At 41.4% G+C, this 12,077-nt stretch overlaps 1 protein-coding gene across 1 annotated transcript in view; it reads right to left on the reverse strand.

Annotated features, from left to right (window-relative positions):
- Nucleotides 1-12,077, reverse strand: part of LOC104493320 (t-SNARE domain-containing protein 1-like) — a gene marked incomplete at both ends in the record, with an annotated part of 51,543 nt that overhangs the window by 9,304 nt on the left and 30,162 nt on the right. The window contains one exon of the mRNA XM_010135975.1: nt 4,285-4,357. Within this exon, the coding sequence (XP_010134277.1) occupies nt 4,285-4,357 (73 nt within the window). The remainder of the gene's footprint in view (nt 1-4,284; nt 4,358-12,077) is intronic.

Genomic DNA, 12,077 nt, shown 5'->3' on the forward strand with positions numbered 1-12,077 from the left:
TGGAAAGCTGCACAGCAGAAAAGGATGCTGTTTGACTGAGCCAGCAGTGTGCCCAGGTGGCCAAGAAGGCCAATGGCATCCTGGATTGTAAATAGTGTCACCAGCAGGAGTAGGGAAGCAATTGTCCCCCTGTACTCAGCACCGGTTAGGCCACACCTTGAATACTGTGTCCAGCTTTGGGTCCCTCACTCGAAAAAAGGACAGTGAGGTGCTGGAGCGTGTCCAAAGAAGAGGAAGAAAGCTGGTGAAGGATCTGGAGAGTAAGTCTTATGAGGAGCTGCTGAGGGAACTGGGGCTGTTTAGCCTGGAGGAGGCTCAGGGGATATCTTATTGCTCTCTGCAACTACTTGAAAGGAGGTTGTAGTGAGGTGGCGGTTGGTCTCTTCTCCCATGTGACAAGTAACAGGACAAGAGGAAGTGGCCTCAAGTTGTGCCAGAAGAGGTTCAGGTTGGATATTAGGAAAATTTCTTCACCAAAAGGGTTGTGAAGCATTGGAACAATCTGCCCAGGGCACTGGTGGAGTCCCCATCCCTGGAAATGTCTAAAAGATGTGTAGATGTGGTGCTGAGGGACATGGTTTAGGGACCCTGGCAGTGCTGGGTGTATGATTGGACTTGGTGATCTTAAAGGTCTCTTTTAACCAGATGATTCTGTGATTATCCCTGATTCAGAAATACCCCAGTGCACCCTTCCTACACGGGCTGTGCTCTGTACTGACATGAATCTCCATGTCTCAACAAGTGGCTGAAAGCAAGAGAGACAACAGAAGATTTCCCAATTCATCAGGAGCCAGTAAGAACATAAATGTACCCATTCACAGAACAGCCTCCTCTGAGATCACTTAGGAAACTTAACCAAATGAGAGACATTGCAGACCCCATTCAACTGAACATAGATATTAAAGCTGTTACATTCAGGTATTCAGGGACTATTCTCAAGATGTGTTAATTTTCTGCAGATGTCCCAACCGAGACACATAACTCAGGAGAGTTTAGTTAAGGATCCAGTTGAATGATTTCCCAGCTCCGTTTGCATTAGCGCATCTGACAACAGACTCTTGGCTGTGCAGTTCAGGCAGTCAGGCTGGAGCTGGACATATGTGGAAGGGTGCCAATGGGTCCTCTTGACAGGGTCTAAGTGTTCAACCAGCCTTCAGGTCAGAAAGGCAACAATGACAAAAGAGGCAACAAAGCTGACCTGATTTCCCAGGAAAGAATAAAACCAACCCAAAATTAAAAAAAATCCTCCCACATTCAAAAGCTGCCAAAATAAGCAACAAATTTACATTCGTGCACATATATTTTACTCTGCAGGAAGTTTATAATTATTGTTATTAGGCAGTAAGTGACAATGTGGTGTGTCAGTGAATATCAACGTTGCTCAAGGAATGAATATATTGACCCCATCAAGAAGTTACTCCAAGACTGAAAGAAAGCACCAGCTGCCGTGTTTATGCTTGGCTTGTCAGGTCTGTGGGCTCTAGCCTAACAGATACCACGTAGTTATGTTTGGAAAGTCAGGGAGTACCCACTTCTTTAGATCCTGTTATGAAATTTCTTCACCCTGTTAGTTTCATATATAAAATGCCCAGACTTCAAGAGTGAAATGAAAGATCTAAACCTGGGTAAGTAATGGAAGAAAATGTGAGGAATTCTTTTGTTTGATGCGGTGGGGTCTTCTTCCAGCAAGTGGATTTGCTGTGTGAACATTTATTTGTATTCACTTGGTCTGTGCAAAGAGGTAGAGGACTGCTAAACCAGTTGCTGTGTCTCCGCTGCTGTTTCAATCTTAAAATGGGTGGCCGGTACATGATCTTGGGACACTTTCTCATTTTAGGGAGTTGGGGAGGTTACACTGGCAGAAGGCTGGTTCTAAAAGTGTCCAACTGAAGAAGAAACATGACTTTTAAAAATATAAAATGTTTTCAGAAAAACATAGGTTTTTTATCTAGTGGCTTTGAGAAATATGATGGAGCTTCAAACAGTGATATTAGTGGTGAAAACTGAAATAAAGCAGTTTAGATAAAGATAACCTAGGTCACTTTTGGTGTCGAGAGCTCGGACTCAGTGACACAGTAATGCTTAATTAAATATTCGTATCAAAGAGTTGCCATGACTAGGAACACAGGCATGGACTTTATTTGCAAAAGACGAAAAATAAGAGAGACATGCTGCCCTGAGTCTGCATTTCCCCTTATTTATTTCCTCCTTGCATGACAGAAATTGCTTTCTGCCCTAGGGAGTGTTATGGATGTGTTCATTAAGGAGCTGACCCACATGCCAGCAAAACTACTTCTAGGTTTTTGGAAAAAGTATGGGTTACTCTTCCTGTGTCATGCATAGACCACACAAGCTCTTCCCATTAATGAGCTCCAGCCAAGATGAACCAGAGAGTGGTTTGCTCTACAGCCCTGGGAGCATTTTGTTGAGTGGGGCACCTCATATTCCCTGGATATGTATTTTTCCATGTGTTTTCTAAATAAGCACACACAGAGGTTTCGTTTCAAGCATGTAAGTGAAAAGTATTTTAAAAAAATGCCAAGAGAGTAGTCTTTTATTATTATTGCTTTGAAATTTTTATTGTGGGGTCTTCAACTGCCTTTACCTCCTGATTCTTAATCTCACTTACTTCTGCGTAATATGAGTGCCAAAAGACAAACAGCAATTGATTGGGAAGATACCTTAACTGGCTCCCAGGTTGAAAATATAATCCTAAAGAAACCATTGAAAATCTACTGCGGTGAAACAAGAAGAAGAAAGAATTTGTCAGATATAAAAGCAAAAACCTTAAGCTGGCTCAAAGACAAAACATCCTACTATGTCTAACTGTTTCTCACAGGCAAGTTAATACTGGGTTCACTCCTATGCATGGGCAACATCTTGAAATAATAAATATTGCCTTAATAAAAGGAGTTACAAGGATCTTGAAGCTAGCTGATGTATGTTGTCATGTCCCTCAAGGCATTAGCATCTAATGTGCTTTTAGGAGATGGATCAGGCTCCAAAGTTATTCATGTACAAAAATGAGCTTCTGAACAAGCATAAATAAGAAAAGAAAGAAAGAAAGAAAGAAAGAAAGAAAGAAAGAAAGAAAGAAAGAAAGAAAGAAAGAAAGAAAGGAAGGAAGGAAAAAAAAGAAAGAACAAAAAGAAAGAAATACTAATAAGTTGGGTTTAGATATCTTGATTTTTTCCGCACCTGTGAACCTAAGTGATGTTTCTCAGTGAGATACAGCTGGCTCATTTCCGTGTGAAAGGAGGTGTCTTATGCTAATGAAAACTTGCAAGGGTATGAGCTTGGCAAAGAAATCTAGAGCAATGAATAAACAGCAGAGAAGAGTTTCTCCTTTTACGATCTGCATATGACCATGTTAGGACTTGATCCATCTCTCAGGAGCTCCAGCGAGAACTCCAGCTGAGCACTGCAGGTTGGAAACATCCCCACAAATCTTGATCCTCTGAGTTTAGGACTCTCAACATGGCTTTATTAGCTCTCAAATTTGGAATTAGACAGTTGCTTCTGGAGCACTGCACAATATTATCAAACATTCATAAAATAAGATATACAGAAAAAAAAGTCTGATTATTCTCAGTTGCATCAGAAAGCAGTAACAGACAAGGGTCAAAGGCAATTTAAAAGGGTCTGATCTACTGTGTCTTATCTCTGTATTCACAAAAAGTGGTGGCTGTCAGTGATGCGCTGCTCTTGGAGGTAATACTCTCATTTCTTTTCCCAAGTTTTCTCCACCACACTCCTAGCCACTTGTAGCTGTAGCAAGAGGAGGTCAACTATTTGGCAGAAACTTCAGACTATGTATGTGAGCATGTCATGATGTTAGGCTGCTGTAAATTTAATCAGACACACCCTGCAATGTGGAAAGAAAATTCCATTTAGGAGAAGCAGCTGCTTAATATTCTCCACCACTATCAATGAGCGTAACGATAATTGCTACTACTATTGTTTTTTAATTACAGTTCCAGGTAGAAAGGAAGAATTGGATTCCTTTCCAGTTAATGTTATATATTCTCCAGCTTCCTTTTTACAGTCAAAAGGGAATGGATTAATCTTCCTGTGAATTCTATTTTTTGCTAAATATACCAGCGACCTATGCTCAATATAAGAACCCTACTGCACAGGGCAGCTTGTCAGATCAGAACATCACTGGATGCACAAAAAGCTCGAAATCACCGCATCAAAAAACAGCTGCTCGTGAGGGACCACACAACATCACAGTGGAACGGTGCAGCAGGTTAATAAAGCCCACAGTTTAAATGTGATACCCACCTATTGCGTCTCCTTGCTCATGCACCATGGAGGCCAGGTCTTTAATGATCTGGTTCACATCCAACATGTCGCTCTGAAAAGACAGAAAGTCTAACATCAATGATGAATGGGTAATATCCAAGTATAAAAGGCATGTTCTATAATCAAGCTTTGTGAAGTAAAAAAAAAATAAAACAAAACCAGAAAACTTTGTCTGTGTAGAATTAAAAGAAAAAGGTATAATGCTCCCACGGTAAATAAAAAATCCCCTTAAAGCCATGATTTTCTGGAACTGAGTCAGCCAGCTGACTCAGGCTTTCCATAAGAAGCAAGTAGAATGATCAGATTATATGGCTGCTTTTCAGAACTGTGGAGGTCTAAGAGAGAAAACACAACAATAAAACCAACAGCAGCAAACCCTCCTCTTTCTAAAAAAGTTGTTGATGCAGGCCATTCATCCCAGAGTGTAGATTCTTACGTAGGAAAGAGCCCATCTTTCAGCATAGCATCCCTCTGATAAAATACTACTCATAAACTGATGAAGATATGATGAAAAACTCACTGAATTTGAAATCTCCTTATTGGTAAGGTAAAAAGGAAAGACCTACTTGACAAATAGATTCATTTATATACTTTCTAGTGTTAAAGAGTACCAAGGTTCAGCACTGAAATTTTTCTCAGTTAAAACGCAGTAAATTGCTTGTGTGTTTGTTGCATATCTGAACACTTGCCATATACAAGAGCAAATGTGAGCATATGTTGACTTCATATGGCACTGTCTCTCATAAAAAGAATTAATCTAGCAATAATAGGCATAATAATAGAGATCTGCTAAATGCACTACTGCCGAGGCAACGTGAGCAGAGCACAGAAAATAAAGACACTCAAACAGGATGCATTTTGTTGTACTAATCAGGGAATAACAGAAACATTGAGGTTGGCAGGAACCTCTGGAAATCGTTCAGTCCAATATCCCTTCTCAGAGCAGTCAATCAAAGCAGGTTCTTCAGGGCCCGTCCACTGGGTTTTGCATATCTCCAAGGATGGAGACTCCACAGAGGGCCTGGCCAACCATATATCCGTGTATCCCTTGTACCAGGAGACTCCACTTTGGATGATTTCTAAGGCGTTCTTCTAAAGAACTCAGCTTCCCTACTGGCAGCTTCAGAAAAATGGTGCAAAATGGACCTGAGCCCTTCTACTGAAGTCTGTTATGAGAATGTAAGTGGCATGACACTTAATCATATAATGCAATAGAACAGAGTTAATTTGAAATGAAGCTTGGGAGTCCCATTGTGAATTCTACAATATACAAAATTTTCGAATAACTGAAGCAGTAGGAGAAACAAAAGGTTTAAAAAGCTGTGAGAAATCGTAATAAAACAAAAAACAAAACCCTCAACCAAAGACTGGATGATGCATTACAAAATGCACTTAATTCAATCACTTGTCGAGTACAATGAAGCTTTAATTATGCATGGTATTATTCATAACTTGTAAATACTGCGGAATATTTTGTAGAAACAATGAAGTTTAAGTTACTTGAGATTTCACTTGAGCGCTGTGGTAGTAAATACTTGCCAGGAAATGGGGAGAAATTACTTGTGATTTTTTTGAGCGGGGTGTTTTGGGTGCTTTTTGTAGAAATCTTTGAAAGGAGAAAGCTGAAGTTTAATAAAATACGAAGAATTGAGAATTTAATGTGTGGTTCTGCTCTCATTTAACTGCTTAGTAAAAGATGATTAAGGAAAAATTAAACAAAGAAATAATAATACTAAAAAAGCCCAGAATGCTTGTTTGCCTCCCTTGGCTAAATTGCTACTGACATTAGTCTTTGGTTTCTGTTACTTGCAACATAAACAAAATTCTTTCTACCCTTCAGTCCGTTATATTTTGTTCTGCTTCTTTTACAGCACTTTAAGTGAAGGTAGCTTCAAACTCATTAACATATTTTTATCCACACATTTGGTCCGATAGAGCTTATTGCAATACATTAACATCCCCCCACCCTGCCCCAAGTACTTCCATTGGGATAAAACAAGTGGGCAATTGATCTGAGAAAGATCAGATGGCATATTGACTTCTCATAGGATCCTTCTCAGCTAATTTAACTGCAGGGGGTTGGGCTGTCATCCCTGGAGATGTTACGACTAGAAGGGAAGAATGAGAAGGAAAATGCAGTGCTGTGTATGAACAGTCCTGATTCAGATTTGCCATTTATATCCAGGTACATGGGACCAAACAGCCGTCGGCTGCTGCAGAGCACAAATCTTTTTCAGAACAGTGTAACAACCCTCACAATTATTGTTTAGCAAGTATACATTAGTTAAAGCCAGCTGCTGAGTTGTTAGGAAGGAAAAAATGTGACGACTGTATTTAAGGAAAAACAAACAAGGGTGAATTGTAAAGCGCAGAGCACAATGCAATCTGACCCGAAGCAAGTAATCTATTGAATAATTTAACCTGGCAATATGAAGTTTCAAAGTTCCTGATATAGGTAAGCAAATAAAAAGTAAAAATAGAAGAAAGAAAAATAGCCAGAAACAAAGCCCTTCCATAATGGAATATACCTGGGAGCTATGTTCCTGTTCCTTCCTGCCAGGTCAGATCTATCATGAAGTACCACTGAACTTGCCAGGTATCAAAGTTTGTTAGCAAAATCAGATCGCCTTTGGTATCCACCATTTCCACATACTCTATGGAATTCACGGTGAAATATCGCTCCTCATAAATCTCTTTGACTCCACAGAAACCAGGACTAGAACAGCCAGCCACCGTTCCAAAAACGCTGCCTCCCTGCCAGCTCACTAGGCTGGGGGTTCTCGGGTCTCAGTCAACACCAGCCTTTCTTGTCCAGCAACAATTCACTCACTGCATTCTGCAGCAAGAGGGAGACAGATTAAAATTGTTTCATACAAATCCATTGTTAGGTTAGTAGATCAGATTTAATGTCATCCATGCTGGAACAAAAAGAATTAAGTTGGTCAACATCAATAGCAGAGATGGCAAGAAGAAATGACAGTAGCTAATGATGACAAAAAAAAGCAGAGAAGTGCCACTAAACAAGCCATGCAGATGAGAAAAAGCGAAATGAGAGTTTGGAACCCTAAAGATCTGGAGGATTAACTCTCACTAGAAAAAGTTAGTTTGGAAACTTCTTAATAGGAAGTAGCAGGTTAAAACGGCAGGACTATTCGAGTCATTCAACCTGACTCGGAAAGTGAATAATGTCACTGCAAAGTACTGAGATTTCGGAAAAAAATCTGAAATTGCAACTCTGGCACAGAAACGGTTGAAAATATGATTTTGCAGATAAACTTGAAATTTCCATTTCCCATTTTTTACTTTAACAAGACCATAACTCCAACAATTTTAAAATTAATCTGGGAGCAAGTTGGGTTGTAAAACCCAGACATTGTTACCAAGATGGGAACAACCTAATCATAAATCCCAGCAGCCCATTTCCCCATGGAAGGAATATTACTGAGGTCTTTGCCAAGACAGCAAATAAGTAAACCTCCTCTCGCTTCTGCTCTCATGCTTAGGGGGGTGAAGATTTATCCACACTGAAAACTTCTAACATAGCCCTGACCTTAATGATATCCTAAGGACACTTCTGTATTCCAGCCACAAGAACGGCGTTAAACAAACCAGAGCAGGGAAACATGCTCTCCTCAAAAGGACACAGAACAAGCACGTGCTGTCAATAATTTCTTTCTCACATTTAGCCAGACCCAGCATCCTTTATCGATGTCAGCTCAGGTCCTCAAGGGAAGAGTCACACTCATTTCTAAGAACGTTTGCCTTAGGTTTGTATAAAAAATGGGATCAGAAGTTTCAGTGGTCTACCCGATTTAGCACATGTACTTTTGTGCACACTCACAAACCATCCATCCATGTTTTCAAAGGACTGCAAATCAGCCTTTAAATTAATAGCTGACTCAATCTTCAGGAGAAGCTGAATTCTGCAAGTGAGGTCTCATTCTGCCCCACCATCTACTCTGCAACAAGCAGCCAGGAGAGCAACAAAACAAGCCTGAAGGAGATTCTGGAAGGTGTAATATGTCTGTGTGTGTATTTCTGTACATGGAAGCACGCCAGAAGAAAATAAAGCAAAACAAAACTCCAATGCATGTTATCTTCGCGGGGAAAAAAAAGGAAAAAAATAAAACCCTTTGTAGTGTCTGGTACATTTTACTTAAGAGATGCTGAGATGCTCTTTGTATACTGTCCATCTACAACACTCTTGGGACATCTCTGAATCACAGAACCACAGAATAGTAGGGGTTGAAAGGGACCTCTGGGGATCATCTAGTTCAACCTCTCTGCTAGAGCAGGTTTGCCTTGATCAGGTGAACCCTCCTAGCCTGTGGTCCACCATGTGTGAACCACAGATCCAAAGCACACAGAAAGACTAATCAAAGCATGGTGTTTCTTTAATCCCATTCTCTTCTTTGACATAGGGGAAGGAAGGGAAAGGGAAAAAAATAATATAAATCATGAGCAAGCTTCTCTGGTGCTAGACGGACAAAAACTAAATCTTGCTGCAACCGCCTTTCAACAAATATTTTTCTCTTGTCTGTGGCCGGGGAGAAAAAATGACATCCTATAAATCAAACTGATTCTGTCTAAGCAACAACAGACCAGCAGAAAATTGTTTTGAGGGCAGAAGCTATCCAGAACGGCAATTACAGACTGAGTTAGATCTCCTCGGGGACTGAACAGCAGGCAGTGTGGGGAGTTTCTCTCTCCCTCTTGGTTGGTTGTGTGCACTTTCTCTCTATTTTGCTTTCTTAGCAGTCTGTGTCATCTCAGGAAGTGTAGTGCTGCACTGCATAATTAAATTGTTGTGCTGAGCTTCAGTGTGCTAATACAGCATCTACTTGGAGACAGCGAGCTCTAGAAACACAACATGAAGAGCGTTCCTGTCCACCAAACCCAACTGGAGGGGCTGTGGAAGGTGAGATGCCTCAAGTTCATCAGGCATAGGTGAGATCACTGCAGAGGACACCTGAACAGGAATGAACAAAGAGATATCCTGGAACCAGTCACTCAGTAATATCATCGCTTGTACCTGGGGTGGGTTGACCATGGCTGGATGTCGCGTGTCCACCAAGTCACTCTATCACTCCCCTCCTCAGCTGGACAGGGGAGAGAAAATACAATGAACAGCTTGTGGGTTGAGATGAGGACAGCGAGATCACCCATCAATTACTATCACGGGCAAAACAGACTAGACTTGGGGAAATTAGTTTAATTTATTTCTAATTAAATCAGAGTAGGAAAATGAGAATAAACCCAAATCTTGTAACACGTTCCCCTCACTCCTCTCTTCTTCCCAGATTCAACTTCAGTCTCAAACTCTCTATGTCCTTCCCCTGAGCAGCAGAGGGGGACAGAGAATGTGGGTTGCAGTCAGTCCATCAAATGTTGTTTCTTTCACTTCTTCCTCCTCACTCTTCCTCTGTTCCGCTGTGGGGTCCCTCACAATGGGACACAGTTCTCCATGAATTTCTTCAGTGTGAGTCCTTCCCATGGGCTCCAGTTCTTCATGAACTGCTCCACGTGGGTCCCTTCCAGGGGCTGCAGTCCTTCTGCGACAGACTGCTCAGTGTGGGTCCACCAGAGGGTCACAAGTCCTGCCAGCAAACCTGGTCAGAGTGGGCTCCTCTCTCTTCACAGGTCCACAGGTCCTACCAGGAGCCTGCTCCAGTGCAGGCTTTCCACTGGGTCACAGCCTCCTCCAGGCATCCACCTGCTCCTATGTGGGTTGCTCCATGGGCTACAGGTGGATATCTGCTCCACCGTTAACTGTCATGGGCTGGAGGACCACAGTGTGGCTCACCACAGTCTTCACCACTGGCTGACTGTGGCACTCAGAGCACCTTCTCTGTATCCTTCTTCACTGACCTTGGTGTCTGCAGAGTTGTTTCTCACATATTGTCACTCCTCTCTTCCATTTGCTGTTCCACAGCAGTTTTTTTCCCTTCTTAAGTAAGTCCTCACAGAGCGCTACCACCAACATTGATTGGTTCAGCCTTGGACAGTGGCAGGTCTGTCTTGGAGCTGACTGGCATTGGCTGTGTCAGACATATGGGAAGATTCTAGTAGGTTCTCATGGAATCCACTTCTGTAGCCACCAAAACCTTACCAAGCAAACTCAGTAGAAGTGAGAAATGACCCAGTGACCTGTTCAACCTACCATGCCATCTTCAGGGCAAATTTCTGTGGAGGGATAGAGGCAAGGCTGTTGGGTGAGAAGATCAAATTGCTCTGCATATTTGAAGAAGAGGCAGAAACACCTTCTACTGCAGGAGCGGCAAGAGTGGAAAAGGGCTCACTTGCCCTTGTCCATTCCAATGGACATCTCACAGATCACATACAGATGTGGTTACTATTTAATTTATTTATCTGCTTGAATGAATTGGAAATTAAATCTCCAACTCACCTTCTCTACCACCCCCAGTGTACATCTTCTCACCAGCAGTAACCTAAGCATGAGTGGGTGTGATGGGCACTTCCTTTGGAAAACTCTCCTCTTAGCCATGCAACCACTTTTGAAGACATCTTGAGAGCCTAAGTTAATGATAGGCATTATCTCTGATGCAATCTAAGATGTGTGAGAGGCATGTGGGGGCAACAGCACGTTACTGTGAGCTGTGTTTAATATCTTTCAGCCACCTTTTGCACTACACTCTTTCTCTCAAACTTCACAGACAAACATCTGGATCAGATTGCCTGCAAACATGTACTGTTATCACCATCTCCCGTGTACTCCACATCCTTCAGAGTTTGCTTTTATAGAGACTGAAGACTGTTTAAGGCAGATATTGTCTTTCATGGGAACTTTATCAGTTCCAAGTCTGTGCTGAAGGTCAGAACTAGACTATAGTCTAAGAGAAATGCAACAATACAAGTGATAGAAAGAGATACTTTGCCCTTTTAAAACCCTTTAGATCTGGAAATGGGAGATGTGTTAACAGAGGAAGTAATCAATAGTTTTGTTTGTAGGTAGGTATCCTCACTGTATATCTGGGAAAACACGGTGCACAATAAAGTATCAAAGATCATGTAAAAAGTTCTTGTTACTAACCACCAGTTTGGACTTTAAATTCATTTACATCCAAAATTCTATTTAAATTCAGCAGTTTGTAGAGGTATGTGATTTCACGTATGCATGAGCATGTGAATATTTATACAGGCGCACACGCACATGTGATCTTGTGCACAACAAACACACCCACTTGTATAAATAGTAACTGTACATACAAATACACTAATAACTTTGAGATCTAACTTGCCCCCAACAAACACCAGGTGTTAAATGAGCGTTTGTGGCTTAGCAGATTGCAGAGATACAAACACAGCTTATTTCTGTCTACAGGAGCACAAAATAGATCTTAAATCTCAGGATTTTTTTTTCCTGGCTAAACACTCTGGTACAAGATAAGCACGAACACTGATATGTCCTGATAACAGGCAAACTAACAACAAATAAAATAAAAATTGGTTTGCCTTGTGTAGTTTTGAAAAAAAAAACCTGCATTGATTCCAATTTGCCTTCAAGTTAATGCCAAGATAGTTTGATATCAGGCAGAGCAAGGCAAGAATGGGTCTCACCAGAGAGCTGAGAGACAACGCTTGTTGGAGAACGAAGGAATTAAGCAACAAAATCACGGTGCAGAGCAAACAGAGAAATGGTTCAAAAATCACCCATGATGGAGGAGAGCACGTGCATTTACACTCTCTGCAGTGCTCTGCCCTTCCTTCATTTCTGTTGCTCTCTTCTTTCCCTTCATGCTCCTCAAGACCCT

This window comes from Buceros rhinoceros, unplaced genomic scaffold (genome assembly GCF_000710305.1).
Source record: "Buceros rhinoceros silvestris isolate BGI_N320 unplaced genomic scaffold, ASM71030v1 scaffold14915, whole genome shotgun sequence".
In the NCBI taxonomy this organism is placed as follows: domain Eukaryota; kingdom Metazoa; phylum Chordata; class Aves; order Bucerotiformes; family Bucerotidae; genus Buceros; species Buceros rhinoceros.